The sequence below is a fragment of the Columba livia genome, chromosome 17, assembly GCF_036013475.1.
Source record: "Columba livia isolate bColLiv1 breed racing homer chromosome 17, bColLiv1.pat.W.v2, whole genome shotgun sequence".
NCBI lineage: Eukaryota > Metazoa > Chordata > Aves > Columbiformes > Columbidae > Columba > Columba livia.
Genome location: NC_088618.1, coordinates 8,988,395 through 9,009,905, shown reverse-complemented (window position 1 = coordinate 9,009,905; position 21,511 = coordinate 8,988,395). Strand labels below are relative to the sequence as shown.

Sequence of the window (21,511 nt, the reverse complement as noted above, 5' to 3'; positions counted from 1 at the left end):
CTATCCCATTTATCTTTTATAAAATTACATTAATCAAAACCACCCATGTCTATCTCTCCACTTAAAACTGTAAGAGTCGGCTTTTTTTGTTTTAAAGCTAAGATGTCGCTATGGGCATCACCACTTTCTAAAATAACCTGTGTCTTCATTGCCTCTCACATCTTGCTACCAAAGGCAATAACCCATTAACAATGCGGTTTGGGCACCACCACTTCAAAAATCCATTAACCTTTACTCTCTTTGACGGCATAACATGGATTTATGTTTTAAATACGGAACTGAAATGAATACTTACTTTCTATGTGTTAATGCAAATAGGCTTCTTTTTGACCTGCTCTTTCTCAGCTGCTCATTTAGTCCCTGTTAACAGCAGAGCTCCTATCTCCTCTGTTCCACTGGAGTTTTTTCCTATGTATTGTCATTTATTTATGCAAATTAAATAGTTGTTGTACCTAGAATTAAATACATCATAAAATGGTTAAAGTTAATAGCTGAAGGACTGGATATTCACTAGATTGGAAATTATGTCATATAAAAGTTCTGCATAACTAAATACCTTTAAGCCATAAGCATGGCAATGTAAGGATTTTGTTTTCTAAATAATACCTCTTATTTGTTGCAATGAACAGTCACGGTACCAGAAAAAGCAGCAAGAACAGACATCTTTAAATGATAATAAAGGGTAAACCAGAATTATAATACTACTTAGTTCCTAGCTTTCAAACTGCTTTACAAACAAGCAAATTATTTAAATATCGCTAACTGGAATATTTATCTGATTCATTATTGCTTTAGTATAGAAATATTTGGTAAAGGCCCATTACCAACTTAAACTAAGGAAACAAATTTGTCTCTTTAGAGTTTAAAAGGATATGGCTTTCCCACAGCTTATATGACATTCTGTCCAATTCCAAAAGTTTCTTATGTTCCCCTCAGTCTGCAATTCATTAACCACCATCACATTTCCCAGGTTTGCGCTGCGGCCTCCTACACAACACGTTATTCAGTTGTCTCAACCATCACAAGCAGAATGAATTTTACACTATTTGCACAGGTAGGTGTTCGTAGCTTATGGTGCCACTGAACAAGAAAATTCCAATTAATTACCTAAAGGTAAAAAATCCAGCGGCTCAGTGAAGTGTACATGGCGTTCCTGCAGGAACCAGCACCACATCACGGGACTCCCACATCTGGATCCAGGAGACCCCTTACAGAGACACCCTGAATCCAGTACTGTTGTGACAAAAAGTGGATACAACTATTTACTTGGTGTTCACAAAAATGTTCGGGGCTGATGTCAGAAATAACCTGGAGGCATTCAGGTGCAGATCTGAGCTCCCTAGCGCCCGGGTTCTTGGTTCAGACATGACACCGTATCATACCAAGGCCTTTTCATTAATCTTTTTTACACAATGGGACTCTATTCAAGCCTTCTGCCTGATCAGGGGTAAATGATGATACAGTATTTTCTTCGTTGTTTAATTACTTGTAGACACTGTGCAAATGAGGGCTGTATAAAGCTCACTTCTGCTTTTTAAGCTTAATTTGGGTGAAACAGGAACAAAACAATGCAACTTTATGCATTTTGGCAAGGAGGGACGGATGGGGAAAAAAAGACTGACATGGTTATTACAGGGAACTTGAAACATGCCCAGAGTCAAGAAGATGACCAAATATTTGTCCTTTCAAAAGTAAATACTGATAATCAACACTTTCAGTTCAGCAAATCATCTCTGAGACAGAACAACAGTTATCCTAGGTGCAATGGTCAATTCTCAAAGACCACATCCTATACCTGTCTTTTAGTGATTTCTGATGGGAAGGGAGGAGGGCAAAGCACTATTCCAGACCTTTAAAAAGTGGCCAAGTTTATATTTCACTCCATGTTTCATTCTGTAAGAGTCTCATTTTACCAGGTGCTTTGCTTTTTGTCTTGTCTTGTGATGATGATTTCCCCCACACCAGGGAGGGTTGGTTGGTTAGGTCATTTTTGGTTTGCTTTTCCTTAAGTCCTCCATATTTTTAAATTGATAACAACCAGAGAACGTCTGAGGAACATCTCACTCAGAATCACCTACAGGATTGAGCTCCAGCACATGCTCTCCAGTGCTGCAATACCAGGAGCCAGATGGAAGTGATTTTACACTTTTAAGCATTTTTAACTTCTGCACACTGGGATTTCTTGATGAAACGTTCTGTGGCGAATACTGAGTGTTGAGGAAGATTCCAGAGCCCTCTGCACTACTGAGATAAGGGTGCTAAGCTCTCCCTGCAAACACAGCACATGAGTTTAAGCTCCACATATCTGAAATTCTGTTCCATTTTCAAATAATTTTCTTCAGAGGATATGCATTGTAAATCCTACCAGAGTTCTATTTCCACTAAGGAAGAGTCCATTTCATCCTCTGTTTTTAAGGAAGTAGGATATTGTTTTCACTTAGAGATTGCCTTTCTTTGTGTTGTTGCTGTTAGAGATAAAAGTAATCTCAGGTTTCCAGTGCAATAGAAGCCCTACAGGAACAAGAAATTATTCTTCCCTCAGCAGCAGTATTTGCTTCCGTTAACTCAGATTATTTTTAATCTTCCTGCAACAAGTCAGATAACAACAGCTACCAGGTCAGAATATCTGCCTAGAAAAGCCAGTCTAATCCAGACTAGCAAGTTTTTGGTTTTATATAAGTATTTCCCAGGTGAATTCCTCTTTTCCGTCAGTGCTGGAACTACTGTAGAGATCACGAATGCTGAGCAGAACTGGCTGTTCCCACCAAACCAACAATAGATCTGCACTGAAGTGAAACCCACACAGCGGTCAGTAGGTAACAGAGAGACAGAGCTTAAGGAGAATAAATGGGGGGACCAGAAAAATATATTTCATATATTCACCAATTTTGTTACCCAGAGATGATATCCTGTTCATACACAGGTTTCTATTTCTTGTTTATTCAGAGGTAATCTTAGTCCCTTGAAATTTCAGAGAGAAACATAAACCAGCAAGTGTCAAATCTGGACCTTCAGAGGACTCGGATCTTTTCCCAAACCTGTCTCTTTTCAATACTGAACAAGTAATTCAGTTCTTTCTGACAATTACTGTTTTGCCTCAAAACCACAACTTTGATTGTAAAAGAATATTTTAATCAATTCAATATCATTTTATACCTGACAAACTTACTCCCCTCAAAACCAGGAATTTCTATGGACAAAGCTATTATCTTTGGGAATTTCTTATGGACCAGATGCTGTTTTGTCTAGAGACAAACAAATGTAAAATAATACCTAATTATTTGTGCACGCTCTACATTTAAACTGCTGTTCTTAAAATGGCAAATGGAAGAAGTAAGAATAAATGCAAACGGAAAAATCGGAGAGGAATATGTCAAAAGGTAGCAACAGGAATAAGATAAACTGAAAGGAGAGCTGGAACAGAAATCTGTGGTATATCGTCTTGCTGTCTTCACCTTGCTGCCCACGTACTTAAAAGACTTCAGATTCAGACTCATCTCCTGGTGGGCCTTTCATTTTGTCAGCTGCAGTCTGCCGCTGGAGACAGCTCTCAGACACAAGTTTTCAGGAAGAAAGACACTTTGCTTTGCTTCACCTTATCGATTTGAGAACATACAGAGGCAGGAAATTTTTACTCACAAAAAGCAAGCAGAGACCTGTCAGATTTTGAAGGGAGAGAAGTGACATAGTGAAAAGACAGTGACAAAATAACCCAGAAAATAGGTCTACATGTGAATGGTTTACCTGCCTACATTGTCACAGTAAAGCTGTGCCCAGAATACACTGTCTATGATTTCTAGCTAAGATATCACGAAGAGAGCAATACTTATGGATTCCTGATATACAAAGAACCACCCCCTCCCCTTCTGCTCCAAATTATTCTCCCCTTTTCTCCCACACTTCACCAGCAGGGTCACACTGACTGATTGTGCAAACCCTTGGCTGAGAACTCTCTGGGCATGATGTGCAAGGCAGTTAAGTCCCGTCTGTCTGTCTGTCTCTTCCTTTCTTCCCTAACTCAAATCTTTTTGCTTCCTAAACGCCCGGGTGCCAGGTGGCACCAGCTGAAGTCCTTGGAAATTCTGTAGGGCAGCCCAGCAATGCTGAGAACCCAAGCACGTTCCCTGATCAAGAGCCACTGCACTTCAGCTCAAACACCCTCACCGCGCCGTCCCTCACCACCGAAGTGCAGCGAACGCATCTTGAAGCTCATCTCCACTCTTCCCTTGTGACTGGAAATCGCTGCCACTGGACTCAGAAGTATTAATTCATGTTTTTAGCTTTCATACTTCTGTAAGACATTCGAATAACAACACATTTGAAGGAAGTGCATTAGGATCTTCTGTTAATTTCTTCTCAACGAAATCTCAGTTTTGGAATTCAGTCAGTCACAGGAGGAGGACTAAGTCCTCTAGCCAGTTAGCTACTGTTAAAGATAACATTTCTTTCCTATTAAGATTAGTTTTACTGCCTAATATATTTTAAAATAATAGTCCTTTCATTTTTTTCCCTGCCTTAAAAAGTCTTTGTTTTTCAACGTTATAACTGTTTTTTCTCCTAAAATACACAAACACACATGCACGCACACAGACCAAAACTCAAAACCTCCTTTTACTGTTGCTCGTGTTTAATCCCTGCAAGACCAGAACGTGCTGCCTGCAGAACCCATTTTCCTGGCAACAAAGCATTCCGGATGCATCTTCCAATGTGTTCCCTTCCTCAACAGAGAAAACTACATTTCCTTTCTGGGATACATACATGGATCCATTGCACTTCAAGGACTGCAGACCAGCTATGAAATGGTGAAAAAATTCTTTTTTCCTTCTGTATTATTGATTTAGGGGGTTACTGTTACAAGATTAAGATGAAAAACAAAAAATAAAACCCCACCACCTGTATACAATAATGGTCACAAGAACTACAGGGACAAAGTCTGCAGGGTAACTCCTCCTGTATACGGCGCTAACTGGTGGATTCTCATTTACTTAAAGTGAAAAAAATTCTTCACAAATATTTTTCCTCGCTTTGCTGCTCTTGCAAAGCAGCAAGAACATCTCATTATAAAAGACACGGAGGAGATGCAGTATGTTTACTTCAAGATTTGTAGAAAGGAAGAACTAATAATGAGTAAATGTGCCAATCAAATGCTGTTTGTTTGGGTTTGCATTCCCGTCAACTCTGGTAGGAAAAACAAGACTAGCTGTTGTTAATTTGAATTTTCATCAGTTTCTAATACTTTTATACCATAGTGTTTTATTTACAAACTATAAGGAATATTGCTTATTCACCATTGCTATTTAAATATTATTATTTTTTATTTTTGTTTTTTAAACATTTGGTATATGTTTAAGCTTCCAAAATCTCAGTCTTCGTTTTGAATTACCTTTCAAAAAATTAGTCTGTATACGCAGTTGCATGTTTTACTTGAAATGCTAGGAAAAGTAAACTATTAATTCTTTTGGTCCTAAAAACAACATTCACATTAGTATAACTAATTCAGAAAAATACTTCTGCTTTCGTGCTTATTGGAAAGAAAATGACAATGAGAATATCCTGACCTAAAACCTGCTGGAAAGTAATTTTCAGTAAGACCTTTAGTATAGAGCTGTCAGACTCAAGGCAAACAAAGCCAGATGTTTTTCTTTTGAGCCTGCTGGAAAAACTACTTCATTACAGCATGAAAACATCACCTTTATGAGTCACCCAATATAATTTTTTAAAGATTAAGCTTATCCCATTGTCAGTAGTTCAGCTTATAAAGTAATTGGAATGTGCATTTTATTTCAATGCTTACATTCCTCTTACAAGTATTTTCTCTCATGGTATGAACAAAACGCTTTTGAAGTCATTGCACTTCATTCACATCAAAAGTCTCACCTTCATTATACTACTATTCTGGCCTGTAATCCCCACTTCTTTTTAAAATCTGACTTATGATTCTATTAAAGGTTTTAACACTGAATCTGCCACTAGTTGTGATACACACATGGATTATAAACATAAAACCAGAAGTGATAGAAGACAGAGTTAAAGCGTCACGGAGTGTGGGCTGGTTACACACTTCTCCACGGATGAGCAACATAGATGTAAAAGCCTGGTCTATCTCCAGGTTTGTCCACATTTTTCCCCACTGGAAATACTTGAGCCACCTCAGAGTCAGTATCACTGGAAAAAGTGGAGCTCAGTGGCCCTCATTCTGTAATTGATAGTTACACCATTAACTAAGAAACAAGCAACAAACCCCAACACATACTCTTAACCCCTTAGTGCTGTCAGGAGGAACAAACCAGGGATGTGTGAACAGAAATAATTTTAGCTGTTACACCAAGCTCATTAAATTATCACAAACATCTGAATACTTAAGAAAACACCATTATTTTATATGAATGACTCACACTAGTTCCAGCCTACTAAGCAGGAGATGATAGTTTAAGTGCTGATACACTTTGAGAATGCACACAGGGAGCAGCTCTGAAGAGATAAAGATTTAAATAGAAAACGACCTGGTAAGAGTATTCAATTCTGATTTTTGTTCTGTGTCAGCAAACCAAACAGCCAGCAAAATTCTTAATTCAGTCTCACTAACTGTTAGGAAGTGCTTCAAGGGAAAGGTCTGTGTTTCTTCTGATTTTGCTTCCTCTAACCTATAGAAAAATTAAACAACTTGATAAAAGCCAAATTTGTGAAACTGTGTGTTGACAGGAGGCGAGTAAGCAAACACATGGAGATTAAGTGTAAACAACTGGAAAGAACAAAGGTCATAAACCTCCTGGAAATAAGCCATTTTTCACTCAAGCTCTTCAAGGATCTTCCCTTGTTGGATCCCAGCAATCCATTTGAGTGTTCAGAGGAACAAGCTAAAGTACCGACCACTAGGGAGTTCATTACTTTCGCTCACCCACTCAATCATATTTTAATTCCTTTCAGGAGACCGAGAAAGTCACCTTGTGTAAGTGGTCAACCCTTGCTGTTTCACATAGTAGCTATCACGTAAACTCCCAAAGTGTTCATATTATGCCAGGAAATCCTACCTCCTCCACAGGAGCCAAACAGTCTGGAACTATACACCATACAATATTCAACATTTTTACTCCTCTAACTTTAGGAATTTTGCCAAAGATGGAGTACTATTACTCACAGAACTTCTGCTTCAATCCCTTATTGCAAGCTCCGCACAGTGATGCTGCAGTCCACTAACAAACCACGCTTCACACACCAGCTACCACCTAGCAAAATACGTTCTTATCTATCAGCAGCTGCCTTCTTCATCTTAACCTTTTTAGTTGGACCACTTATATCCCACTGTAGCCATTAAATTAATAGTTATCTATAAATACTATCCACTTACACAGATGTACATACAGACTTGTATCACACTGCTGTCATCCCACATTCTCTTGTTTTCATTTTTATACTTAAGGCAATGTATATCCACAAAAAATACTTGGATCCTTCTGCTGCGAACTGTAATTCCAGGAATATTTCTCATTACATATGCTGTTTTAATAAGTATATTTCACTATTAATTTTACTCTTCATTTTCTTCTTTCTATAAGGATGAAAATTATAGTTAATCACTATAATGCCAGGTAAGTTAAAACCACCACAGGTGCAGAATGAAATTGTGCCAGGGTTTCAGAACGGCAGTACGATGGCTTTGTCTGCTGGTCGCTGGGTTTGTATTCACTTGCTGCCATTCGGCTCATGTAACCTTCCAAGTGAGATTGGTGCTATTACACAGACAAGATACAGGTATGAAAAATTCTGTCATTACCTGGAATATGGAAAAAACAAGTGCTGTACTGAGCAAGATCAGATACAGGCTGATACCTACCCCAAAAGCGGCCCTGGAAATACTGAGAAAATTAAATATATAGAAGAGGAAACTGCCTCGATTTATGTCACAGAATCCTCTTAATATACAACCGGTAGAAACAGTTAATCAAGAAAAAACACACTTCATCTTGATTATATCACACACAGCTTCACCTGAGAAAGCAGCATTGAAGAAAACTGTTCTGAGTAGGTCTTGATTCTGGCTATACATTCACTAAATGGACGTTCTTCGGAGTAATGCTATCAATTTTAGAACAAAAAGAGAGGGTATTTAAGGATACTGAGGTACAACTTCAGACACACACGCACTACCTGCCTGTTCACCACTCTTAGGTTGAGCTCCACACATTGATAATAAAAGGAGTTACGTCAAAGCTTTCAGACAGGGGCTGTAGGAATTTTTAGGGGAAAGGGAAATGCCAATACCAGCTAATTAAAAACATTCAATTCTATGCCTTAGATTTGCTCCCGAGGTTCCAAATTTACTCTTTTCTGGTTTTATTTGGTTTGGTTATGCAGCAGTCCACACTGACAGAACTGTTCTTGCCATTTATTCCTAGGATAAAACTTGGATAAATAACGCAAAGTAATAAGCTGCAAAAACAAGTCTGATAACTGGATAGCAGAGCTATAATAAGAAAACATGTATTTTAAAGACATTTTATGGATCATCACCTTTAAAACTCTGCTCTCCTACTCTATTTAGAAATCTGTTTAGCTTTAAAAAAAAAAGCCATTTTTTTTTTTTAAAAGGAAAAACACTAAGTTTAAAACTAAGCCCATGACGTCTCTAAAGGTGGCTCTCCCAGCCATATCTGATATGCAGCTGGCAGATGGAAAAATCAAATTATGGATTTATTCATTGCACATTTGTAAAAGGACACTCATCACACAGTATTCCAGCCAGCCTGCACCTTTCAAATACTGTTCAGAGTGGGTGAAACAGTTGCTGTTCAACTTTTAAGATCCAGTTTTAAAACTGCTTTATGTCCTGTAATGCACTACAGCCTCCGTGACAGTCTCTGTTCTACAAAGCCATATCTGCACTTATTTCAGGGTTATTTGTTCCCTAGCTTACCTTTGTCTAGAAATTCATCTACTCAACAGAAGAAACTTTTCCTAGGGAAATGGAATGGAAAAAAATAGCTGTTTATTATCCACTGGCACAAACGACAGTTCAAAACCCCATGCTTGTATCTCCAGGGATTTAAATTTATTGGCATCTTTACTAGCTGGGTCTCGGAAGCCTGCAAAGTTAGCCAGAAAGAACAGCGTGTATATATTGAGACAGAAAACTCTGTGAACGACAGACATTTTTCACTGATGAGTTCTGTTTTTCCAAGAGGATGGAGTGAAGAACTGTAAATAACATGTTGGGCAGAGGTTGAACGAGTTATCTAGCTTTTTATAGGCAACTTTAAGACTCCATTGCTTAGTGTGTTTCTGCTCTTAATCCAATCACTATGAAAGTTTCACTTGCAGAGTTAACCCCTTGCTTACCTTTGTTTTCAGAGGTGGTATTAAGATTATACAGAGAGTGAGCACACAGGAGTAAGAGAATGAGAGAACAAACTCTTGTGTACCCTCCAGAAGCATTCTGCCAATTAAAATGATAGAAAATATAGGTAAGAGATGTCTGAGCAGAATTGCATTAACTTTACAAGGGAAAAATGGGGCAAAAAAGGAAAACAGCCTGCTACCAGCAAAGAACAACTGTCAAGGGTAAAGCAGAAAAGAAATAATGAAATCTTAACTCTCATTATATAGGGGCAACTAATATCACAGTTCCCCACTTCCCCTTCTCTCAGTGGAAGCCGTTTTGCCATGCTAGACAAGAAAAACAATGGAAATTAATATGCTTAAAAGATATGGCTTCTCGAAAAGCTATCTTTTTCCACATAGAAAATGTCTGCCTGCTTCAAATACAGGCATTGATATGAGCAAACTTAATGGAGTCAGGGGAAACAGCAATTCTCTTCTATACCTCCACTTTAATAAATTTGCCTTTCAGCCACGGTTTGAAAGAAGGGCCAGGCCATCACTTCCTTATGTATTTTCATGAACCAAATTATCCAAAATCTAAGTGTTCATTAAAAAACTAAGTTCCTAGACTTAATGCGAAAAAAACCTCACAAATATAAATTCATTTTAACCAACACAAACACGCGTTCCTGAATCTGCAGGCAAGTGAGACGATGATTTTTCGTCTGAGTTCCTCTACCCTGTGGCTCAATGGCCATTCAGTGGTGGGCGCTGGTAACTCAGAAAATTACCAGGGACCAAAAGGGAAGAAAAACAAGGAGCACAGGATGGGAAGACACCAATTTGGTTTCCCTCTTTGATTTTCCCAACTTTAACTTATACTGTGACCATAAAATAGCTGCCATTTGTACATCTGACTATATTTACAAACTAAGGCACAGGATTATACAATCACTTGGCTCAGAAGGGACTCCCATAGGGATTTTTATTTATTCCACAGCAGCTTTCCAACACAAGTGTCTCTTCACCGCACCAGAAATGGTTTCCTCACGCAGATGAAGAACAATAGCTTTATAATGACATTATTCAGGAACGCAGGAAAAGTGATGAAACGCTTGTTAAAATTACTAAGGAAGCAAGCCAGGCAGGCAGCACATCAGCTCAGACTTCTCCCCAGTGCAGAACAGCAAGGTCTCCGTTATCTCTTCTAAAGGAGATGTATGGGATGACCTGCCCGCCCTCGGCTCACACCAGCACCGCTGCAGCAAGGATTCCCCACAGCACAGTGCCTCCTGACTGCTCTGAACTGTCAAACCATCCCATGAAGTCGCTTGCTCTTCCTAGCACATGAAGAAAACACACAGCAGAGAGACGTCTTTTACTTAACATCTGAATACTTTGTAGTCCATGGAAAGCTGCCAGTAAGAATCTGCGTTTACTGAGCAGCACTTTACAGAGCAGAAAGTTTGTGCTTTCAGGGCCTATTTCCTGCATGGTGAAATCACAGGTATTTCATGGCCATCTCCTGAAACGATTAAAGACAACTCTATCCTTTAAAGTAGGTAGGGATTTAACCAACCTCTAACCAATCTGCCAGCAGCATAAAGATACTAGGTTATTAACATGTCATTATTGGTATCATTATTTTGTTTTATGCAACAGCACAGAAGGTTGGTGTTAATGGTGGAGGTCACCCTTCTAGATGATTTTCTGTATACCACCTATTAAATGGTACCAAGCCTAATAACTTGTTTCAAGCATTATCTAGTTGCTGGAATCAAAAAGGGGTTTTTTTTTAAATTATTCTTCTACGGTTTCTGTTCCCTTGTGGTTGCATAAAAACAGCATCCAAAAACACTCAGAAGCAAGACGGGCAAAATTGAATAAACTCTTTGTGATTTCTGGGATGGAACTTGTGATTTCTTTTATTTTTTGTTTGTTTGCTTGTTTTTTAACTTGAGTTGGCATCCTCTCATGCTCATTGTCACATAAAGTGTTAGAAGCCCTAATGAGACCAACATTTATTTCAAAAAGCTGCATTCAATCACGATCAAGCTAAAAACACTACCCTTAATTCTCTTAGAGGCCCCATACCTGATTGAACTCCAACTCTCACCACTCTGAGACACAGTCTCAACTCACATGGACGCACAGTCACTTTCTCCAAGTTCTTTCCCTTTTCCCCATTCTGATTCAAATGGCACTAATTTTCTCAGAAGACTCATGTTCCACACAGCAGATGTCTCAGAGCTGGAAGCACATTTACCAACTGAAAAGACACCAACTATGAGCAGGAGGAGAGTAACCCAGATCTATCAGCAGCCAGGGACAGGAAAGAAAGCAGAGCAATAAAAGTTCTAGGAAAGTGATTTTAGTCTGTTGTTGCCTCCAGTTTCAGGCTTTTCTAGTACATGGTAGGAAACAGTGAATCTGAGGCTTCAGTCAAGTTGCCACAATCAGCCTTGAGGAGCTGCCCTGACCCTCTGTGGTATTTGGTGCTTCTTCAGGTCAAAATTAGTAGAAAGCTCAGACCGGGCAGAACAAAGGTCTAGGATAGGTTCAGACCACCTAATGGATTTCCCTCTCCCCTTAGATGATATATAACCAGTTATCTCTAACAGAGACATTAACTTCTGTAATGAATGTTTCATTTTAATTCAAGTCGTGGGAATCACTAATGCTGAGGTTACACTTCAGGAGCTGGGAGGGAAACAAAAGAAGGCTGTATCAGATAAAAGAAAATCCCATACACTCAGTGCCATGTTTCCGACAGTGACCAGTACTGTATGTATGAGGGAAGACATAAAACCAGTTCTGGCATTTAATGAAACTTCCTTGATATAACTGCCCAGCTTCCAGGAAGGCTGAGGCATGTTGCCTTTTTTTCTCCCCAACAGTCCCCTATATTAGGGACTTCACAACGGCCTTCTTTCCTGCACCTCACCTGTGTGGCTCTGGTTGTAGAGAATCCCAAACCAGAGTCAGCCCTTGCACCTCGCTCTCCTTTTCGGAATCAACTTTCCCCTGGCAGAACAAAGAGACTTAACTCTCAAGCTGAAACACAACTAGGGAAAGAACGTGCTACACAGGGAGAATAACAGAGAAAGCACCCACTGGTTATCACCATTCTGTAGTGAGAACTACCTCTAGAAACTTGCAGCACCAAACCTGGATGTTGCTCTTCAACTGCCATTCTGCACAGCAGAGCCCTCCAGCCAGCGCCCAGTCACACCTGCTATGAACAATGACAAATCAAACTGAAATCACTACGATCCCTCAGCTCCTGGCTCCCAGTGGATGCTGCTACCTCAATCTGACCCAGCTTGCTCAGACCACAGAATGAAGAGCCTCAGGGATACAGCAGAGAATAAACATACTGTGTTTTGGAACTAAAAATAGAACAATTATCCTTAACAGTTTGCAGCAAGACTTCATGCACATGAATGTCTGCATTACTGTGTGCATGCACAGCTTTTGTACGTGGGGAACAGTTACCAAAGATGGACATGAAGATCTTTATTACAACAGATTATTATTACCACAGATGATGTGCCAGGAAAAATGCAAATACTGTATATTAAACCATATGGAGAAGCTACTGGTACCCTGAGCTGAACCATCAAAATGCTTCTTCCACAATCACCACCCACCCACAGACTGATGAATCCCCATCATCTGTGCACAAAGTTTTACTTTGTTTTATTGATAGTGGCATGAAATCTTAACATATTAAAAAAGTGCCCTACTATATAAAGCAATGTTTTAGGTGGAGTTTTGGGGTTTTGGTTTGTATTGTTTTGTTTTTCCTCCTGGTAAATTAATTTCTAATTTAGTAGCTATAGAAAACCACCCTGAAGCCTTCTTTGGGGGGAGGAATAGAAGTCTATATATTTACACATAAAGAAGAGAAGAAAAGCTAAAGTGTACCTGCACAAGCAGGTTATACAGAAACATGTAACTGGCTAAACAAAAAAGACATGGTATTCATTTACAGAAACACAGCTAAAACTCCTGTAAGTTTAACTGCAATAATAATTCATACAATGATTGTCATCACTAGAAGGGCTGCGAACATGCAAAAACCTCTGGTCTAGAAAATTAAGGCCATTCTTTTCTGTTTGGTAAACAAATACAATAATGCAATAAGCATTTTTTTTCCTTAGAACTGAAAAAGGGAAGTTCTGTGCATCCTGATGTTTTTCTAATATGTCAAATACGAAGAAATCAGAGCTAAGTGAACACGCCTTTTTTGCTCATTCTGATGACATTAAAAAAATACATTCAAAGCTGTTTCAGTCGCAGCTGAGTGACAGCTAACAAATGAGACAACAGATCGTGACACACAGATCCAGACCAGCAGTTCTGCAGTAAAATTTAACAGGAGGTAGCTTTACCCACCTTTCTTTTCATATGGGGTTGTCATAAACATTTAATAAATAATTCTACTAGGAGTATGCATGATTTATGAAGTGTCTGGGAGGAGCAGGCTGGCAGAGTCCCTACTTGTCTTTGACCTGCTGGCTTTCTCTCTTGCACACGGTTGTTTGTACTTGTAAAAACTGAGTCAGCTGTAATTTCAACAACCCTGAATCTTCTGTACCAGATATGAAAAACACTAGTGCTACTTGCTCCAGAAGAAAAAGGTATTTCAATAGCAAAGTATCCACAGAAGGCCACTTAGACATTCATTTAACTCTTCTGTATCATGAAGGCCAAAGATTTCTCAGAACCAAATACATTACATGGAAGCAAATAAACACTTCAAGTAAAGTGCTACTGTTGAAAATAACCCCAGAGAACATTAATAAGCTTAGAAAACCTTAAGGCTGGCCATTTAATTTCTAAGATTAGACGCAGCTACTTACTTTTGCAGAGCTGTGTAATTTCTGTTTTATCACCCGGCTCTGTGTATGACGACTGTAGCTGGGGCAGCGGCTGTAACACCATCTGCATGCAAGGGGTGACACACAAATCTGTGCTGAGCGCTGCCCTAGATGGTGCAGAACATTCACTCACCCACTGCCTGCCCAGGAGCTTCGCAGGAGAACAAACCAGTTGAGGTTTATCGCAGACAAGGCCAGCGTAATGCTGAGAGACTTTTTCCAAGTTGTTCAGAGATTCAGGTTTGTCCAAGTCTGGAATGTCAGATGACACTAACAGCTTGTTTTCATGGGCACTTGTAGCCCTTTCTCTCTCGGATCTGGATCTCCTCACTGTGCTGTAGCTGTGTCATCTGTACTGGATCACTGCCACATGTTCCACACAGAGTGTTACTTGAAGAGGATTTTGAAAATATAGCCAAGTAGAAAATGAGACCACCGAAATATTTTATCAAGCTATATAATCATCATAATGTACACTGTACCTGTCAACAGGGGACTAACCTACAGCAGGAACAAGCCAATATGAGCATTCATTCACAAAGGCCTCAACAAGGTGTTCTGCTGTCTGGGACACCCCATGTGCCAGTCAGACTGTCACCAGAGCTGAGACACACTGGACTTGAGTCCCCAAACTGAAATTTCTCAAGCCTGGAGGCAGCGGTCTACATGGAAGACTCCAGACTAACACTGTCTTTGTTTGTTGGCAGACAGACCTAAGTTCAAGCTAAGAATGTAATTTTCACACATCTTCTCTCTTTTGTAATAATATTGCTGATACATTGCACTGGGCTAGCATACACCTTTTGTTGAAGGTTATCTTTTCTTTCAAAAGTGTATTTAAGTTCTTATTACAGCAAATTGATAATATTAAATTATGGGAATTTCTTGTTGATTTACAAAATATAACTATTATACAGCTGTCTAGCATCTATACTAGCACTCTTCATCCTCCAGAGTATAAAAATATCAATACTCAGAATAAGAAATGATCTTTTTTTAAATAATGCTGGAAACATCCACCTAGTGATACAACGGAATATATCTTTAAACTAAATTCTCTAGCATTAGCATTCAAAAAGTAGACATGACTTATGTCAACCACTGATCTTTCTAAATGCGGTAATTCACATTTCAAGTAGAAACACTCCCTTATACACACTGCTCAGTTCCTACTGCTCATCTTCCTCATACACAAAACCACAGGATCCTCTTGACACTTGACCCTGCAATGATGAACGAGTTAGTCTTGGTCAGACAAAGTTCATACTTGACTTGAAGCATGTTGAGTAATTTCATTAACTTCTATGAGAATACTTGTGTTATCTGGATCTGAGCCAAAGTATTCACCAGTTAATCACGCTGCAGGATTCTGGCAGGGAAAGCAGGCAGATATTGCAGGGAAATAACCAGAACAAAGCCATGTAGTCAAATCAGGTCACAACTGTTTGGTCTATATCAGACTGACAGTATTTGTTAATCAAAGCTTCTACCCAGAAAGACAAAATGACATAGAAGCTCTTTTTGCAAACTGATCCATGATACAATTTTGAACTACTGTCAGTATTCCTCATTTATTCAACCCAGCCGAGGGATTTTAATCAAAGAGCACTTACCTTCTGCTTAACAAAATTTTGCACAGGGGTGCTAATTAACACAACATACAGAAAAATAAAGATCAATGTTAACAGATATAAAATGGACAAAAAATTCACAATTAAAATATTAAAACAGAACCACTGGATGGGAAAGCAGAGACATAGAATTCTGTCACTTCAGTTATAGGCAGCTATATAACAGATACGTAGTCCAAGAAAGACAAACAGAACATCTCCAGGTTCATGCCACACAATGCAAGCTACAGTAGCTACAGAATCCTATCACAAAAGAGCAGAAGGCACAAAAACTTAGAACACACCACAGAAAAGACAGAGATACTGAAGACAACAGCAAAGTGTTAAGTCGCAGTCAACAGGGAATTTGATAGATAAATGCTCATGTAAGTCTCAGAAGTATTGTGTGTCCCATATTTCTGAGAGGCACAGACACCCTATATGACACAGTCTATATGACAGTGCTGCTACTACACGTGGCCTTGGAAATATTCTTTCTGCTGAGCCACACTACAAAAGCTGAATACAAAAAAGCTCCTTCTAACTCTGGAGATTTCTTAGAGCAACTAGCCCAACTTTTTTGTCATGAGAAGTGCAAGCCTATAGTTGAGAAGCAGTAAACAGGACAATTAAGATGAACAGAATTAGAATTTTTATAGATGGCTCAATCATCAAGTATACGGTAAATGATGCATAACTGAGAAATGTCAGTGCCTCTCTCCCCATGTTTTCAAGCCAGAAATAAGCCTTGTAATGTAGTTCCCTTCAAGAGAGGAAAATTCCAGCAAATCTCTCTAGAATGCAATTCTGCCTTTCCTTTAGCCACTCATGGGGCTTATTTAATGTGCTTTTGCTGAATTTCACACTATGCTCCCTTTGCAAACCTTTCAAATGAGAAACAGGTGTTAAAATGAGGGCTGATAAAGTACAGGTGTGTTTATTTGCTGTACAAACTTACGTTGAAGAAATTGGTCTTGTTCCTCTCGCAGAAGAGGCCCTGCGCAGGCATGTGCTTCAGCTGCTGCCAGGGGACCCCGCTGCCCAGCAGCACGTCCCGGGCCCACTGCAGGTTCTGTGGACAAAACGGGGCAGGTGAGTTGCGAGGAGGGGACAAAATTGCCGCCACAGGTAGATGTACAAAGCTCGCGTGCTTTTATTTATTAACCTGCAATGTCATTTCTCATTTTCCAGGTAGCTGCTGTTCTGACAGTGTATGTAGAGGCATGTAATCTGGAGAAGACATCCCTCAGGAGATCACACCAGCTTGCTCTCGGCGCCTGATCAGCCCCAGCAGAGGGGTTCGTCACTCCCCTGCAGCTGCTGAATCCAGCCTCACATCATCGAGTTTTGCTTTCTTGTCTTTGTTTGTTTGTTTGTTTTCTATAACCTGTCTTCATTTCATCGAGATCCACCCTCCACCTCCTATTATCTACAGAAGTCTGAACCTTAGGTATATTTAAAACACTTTATTTTTTTGTTAAAAGCTGAATTTTAATGCTCAATATAAAATAATTTATATATAAAAATAAAGTATCTCAGCAAACAGTGGAACTTGCTGTGCTGGGTATCCTGCAGCCTTCCTCCACACACCAGTGCCCCTGGTCCCCCCGTGCTCTGGAAGCTGCCCCTCAGCTCATCCCAGGCCTAAGAGAAAACACAACCTCTCGGCTTAAACTGCGGCCTTGTTTTTGTGGGGTGGTGAATTCACGCCTTTCACCTCTACCCAGCCATGGCCCTTCATGTAATTCTGCTTAACTTCCCTGTAAAAGTCCATGCCTGTCATCAAATTTGGTTAATAGCCCTTAGTAAGTTAAGAAGAAAGTATCAGTAGGAGAGTAAATAATAGACAACAATTAAAAATTCATCACAGCACTCGCCCCTCCAAGTTCAGTGCATGAACATCTCTTGTGCGGATGGGAACTGGGGACAGCTGTTGGCTTCAGGCAAAACATTACTAACAGATGGGACAATTATTAATTGTAAGGTTTCACTGACAGAAGTTTTACTTTTCTTCATATTTTAATTTCAGTATTAGAAAGTCACATTCAAGTCACATTACACAGGCTTTTTTAGAGACAACTTCACTATAGAGCAGATAAAAGAACAAGGAAGATGTTTGGTTCAGAGACAAATGAGAATGTTGAATTCTGATTTGTGTTCTGTGGGCTGGAAATATGCTTCTGTGAATCATAAATTTTATTAAATCATGGCCATCCAAGAAGTATATTCCAGCTATAATAGCTTTTTTTCCTTACTTTGGGGGGTAGTGGGGGCTGGTGGTGCTGTTATTAGCAAAGTTTTAGCCTGTCTTCCAGATTATTTTCTTTACAGGACTCTGGTGAAACAGTAAAAGCCCTGCTCAATCCTAAGTGCTTTTGTCCTAATGACAGTAATCATGCAGAAATCTCCAATGTCTTAGCAGAGTTGGAGCATCTCTCCTAGCAAAATGCTGATTACAGATTCACCTTCAAGAGAGCTGAACACTGGAAATATTAAACAGATATTTACGGATTGCAAAAATCCTTCATTCAGAGAGCTGATATAGGTACTTACACAAGACCCTCATGATTATAGTGTAGAGTCAAGGGGATTTGGATAACTTTCTTTTGGTCTGGGACGAACACATGTTCACTCATAAATATCACAAGGTACTTTCTGGCTAGTCAGGGGAAGCAGTAAATTTAATGATTATCACTGAGTGCCAAATTTAATTAAGATTAAAGCAAGCCAAGTGTGTAAACTCAACTGTATACTAACATTTTCCTACAGTACTTCTTTTGTAATATGTATTTCTGTAATCCTTATTAACCTAAGCCTGCAAAATCCTTTGAAATACATACAGAAGAAAACACACCATAGAAAAGAACCTACAAAAATCTGGTCTCCCACGAAAGTCATCCTGTTTTGAATAAAATCAGAATCCAGCAAAAATAAGCCTATCATAAAGCCCAAGATCCAGGCACCTAAATGCTTTATTTTATGCCAATCATAGTAATCAGAAACATAAGTAAACTCCAAGTGTGAAAATGAAGTAAAAATTTGCCTAATGTGTGGCAATCTGAATCTTACAGTTAAAACTATCACATAAAAGCTGAAGAAAAACAAAACCCTTAGGAAAGCTACCACCACAAAGCTTAAATATAAAACCCCAGTCTAAACAAATTTTAGCTATGGATGTTTCCCTGCATCTAAGTTTTACAATGAAATTGTTAAGAGATCATAAGTGTAGTGTCATGCTCTGGTGATCTGCTATGCATGTTCTACTGACCATCCACCGGCAGGGATCTGATACATATAATTCATAGGCTTTTATTGAACAAGATAATGACAGTAACCTGGGCAGGAGGGAAAAAGATCATTCAGACAAATGGGGCAATTACACGGTAACTTCACACAATCGAAACTAATAGGAATAAAAGATGTAGTTACAGATTTTCCACTACCCTTCTCCTTAACTCAGCATGATCAATTATTCCCAGTAAATATGCCTGAGCAGGTCTCAACTCATTAGATTTCACAGAGTTTGCTCTGCTTAGGTTTTAGCTGATGAAGTTATTAGGAATGGGTGAAGGGATCCAGGACACAGCAAAAGGGATTTATTCTTGTTGGCACACTGCTCGCCAGTCTGAAATGCTGGATTTAGCTGTCTGACTCAGGGCAATTATGAAATACTCCTTCCAGTTCAGCTGTTGCCTCCCACATCTTCATCACCCCAAGATTCAAAGACAAGATGACTGACAGGGTACAATAACTTGCAGAAATTTTTACCAGCATCGTTAAAGTAGAAAGGGAAAATCTCTTATGGTTAACCAAGTGGAAATCTGAGTCACCCGAGATGGATACACCTTAACTCAGTGGTGTCAGGAGCCACCCTTCCCTAACTTGGAAACTCCATGAAGTGTTGCTGAGACATGTACAAAACATCCTACTACACCTCAATCCTTCCCTCTGTTTTCTTTTACAGCCTGTTAGAATCCTTTGTCTGGAAAAAAACCCTACTGCTACTACATCAAATAAAAGCAAACTGAAAGACTATTGCCCGTGAAGGGCAGCCTTTTGCATGAACTATTATTACCAAACTGTTGCTACTTGAAATGCTTATATCTATTATGGTTTTACATTATGCCTGCCTCTAAGTATATATTAAATTTACATATATATAATATTGTAATTTTTACATGTATTATGCCTAGTTTGGCCAAACTGTCATGACACTGACATTACATTATACCTGACAATAATTTCTGCATTAAGGGCTCTGTTAATAATGCACATAGTAGCAGATACAAACTTAAAAATCCTAAGACATACAAACAGTATCTGTGAGCAGAATCCTCCAGGGCTTACAGAGTATTTTTTATTTTAAAATAACAAAGCACTTAAGTAAATATTTTTATTTCCTGACAATGTACTGGTTGCAGAGTATCAATCCAGTTCTACATAATTATTCATAAGAACCATAAGGCAAATACGTTTCTACAAAACTTTTTAGTTATACTGATGAACAGCATCTTGCCCAGTTCTATCTTCTCCTTCCAAACTGTGTCAACACCCATTTTAGAGGTTTTAAAAAAATAAATCACAAAGGATGAAGATTTACATCAAGACAGAGACAAGGTGAATGGGAAACTAAAACCACTGCCCAAACTGAATCACAGAATCCCAGAATGTCAGGGATTGGAAGGGACCTCGAAAGCTCATCCAGTGCAATCCCCCCATGGAGCAGGAACACCCAGATGAGGTTACACAGGAAGGTGTCCAGGCGGGTTTGAATGTCTCCAGAGGAGGAGACTCCACAACCTCCCTGGGCAGCCTGGGCCAGTGTCTGTCACCCTTACTGAGAAGAAGTTTCTTCTCAAATTCAAGTGGAACCTTTCGTGTTCTAGTTTGAACCCATTACCCCTTATCCTATCATTGGTTGTCACCGAGAAGAGCCTGGCTCCATCCTCCTGACACTCACCCTTTATATATCTGTAAACATTAATAAGGTCACCCCTCAGTCTCCTCTTCTCCAAGCTCAAGAGCCCCAGCTCCCTCAGCCTTTCCTCACACAGGAGATGCTCCACTCCCTTCAGCATCTTTGTTGCCCTGCGCTGGACTCTCTCCAGCAGTTCCCTGTCCTGCTGGAACTGAGGGGCCCAGAACTGGACACAATATTCCAGATGTGGTCTCACCAGGGCAGAGCAGAGGGGCAGGAGAACCTCTCTGACCTACTGACCACCCCCCTTCTAATGCACCCCAGGATGCCATTGGCCTTCCTGGCCACAAGGGCCCAGTGCTGGCTCATGGTCACCCTGCTGTCCTCAGGACCCCCAGGTCCCTTTCCCCTACGCTGCTCTCGAATGGGTCATTCCCCAACTTATACTGGAACCTGGGGTTGTTCCTACTGGCAACAAAGCTTCCGAAAATTCATCCAACTTTCCTGCACATTTATTCCAACAAAAACCAGCTACATACAAATTTGCTCTGATAACAGAATACAACGAAGAGAAACAGCCTCCAAACAGTAAGCAGGATTTTGCAGGGGGTACGGGGGGAACCAGAACATGAAGCCAAACACAATGTTGAAAGATTTTTGAAAAGGATGTCAAAAAAAGCATTCAACAACTATTTTTACTGATCTCTTAACAACAAAACCGGTAATACTGTAAAATAGGAGAAAACAGATTGCATATGGAAAACTTGTTTTTCTGTGCACGA

General features: G+C 39.6%; 1 protein-coding gene and 1 long non-coding RNA gene across 7 annotated transcripts in view; both read right to left on the bottom strand.

Moving 5' to 3' along the window:
• Positions 1-21,511, bottom strand: part of CABIN1 (calcineurin binding protein 1) — a 102,088-nt gene that overhangs the window by 40,355 nt on the left and 40,222 nt on the right. For all 6 annotated transcript variants that reach the window (XM_065033698.1, XM_065033701.1, XM_065033700.1 and 3 more), the window contains one exon: positions 16,770-16,883. In XM_065033698.1, the coding sequence (XP_064889770.1) occupies positions 16,770-16,883 (114 nt within the window). The remainder of the gene's footprint in view (positions 1-16,769; positions 16,884-21,511) is intronic.
• LOC135575638 (uncharacterized) lies at positions 9,028-14,177 on the bottom strand. The gene is made up of 2 exons (XR_010466794.1): positions 11,413-14,177; positions 9,028-10,658 (listed from the first exon to the last, which is right to left on the bottom strand). It is a non-coding gene; the product is annotated as an uncharacterized LOC135575638 (long non-coding RNA).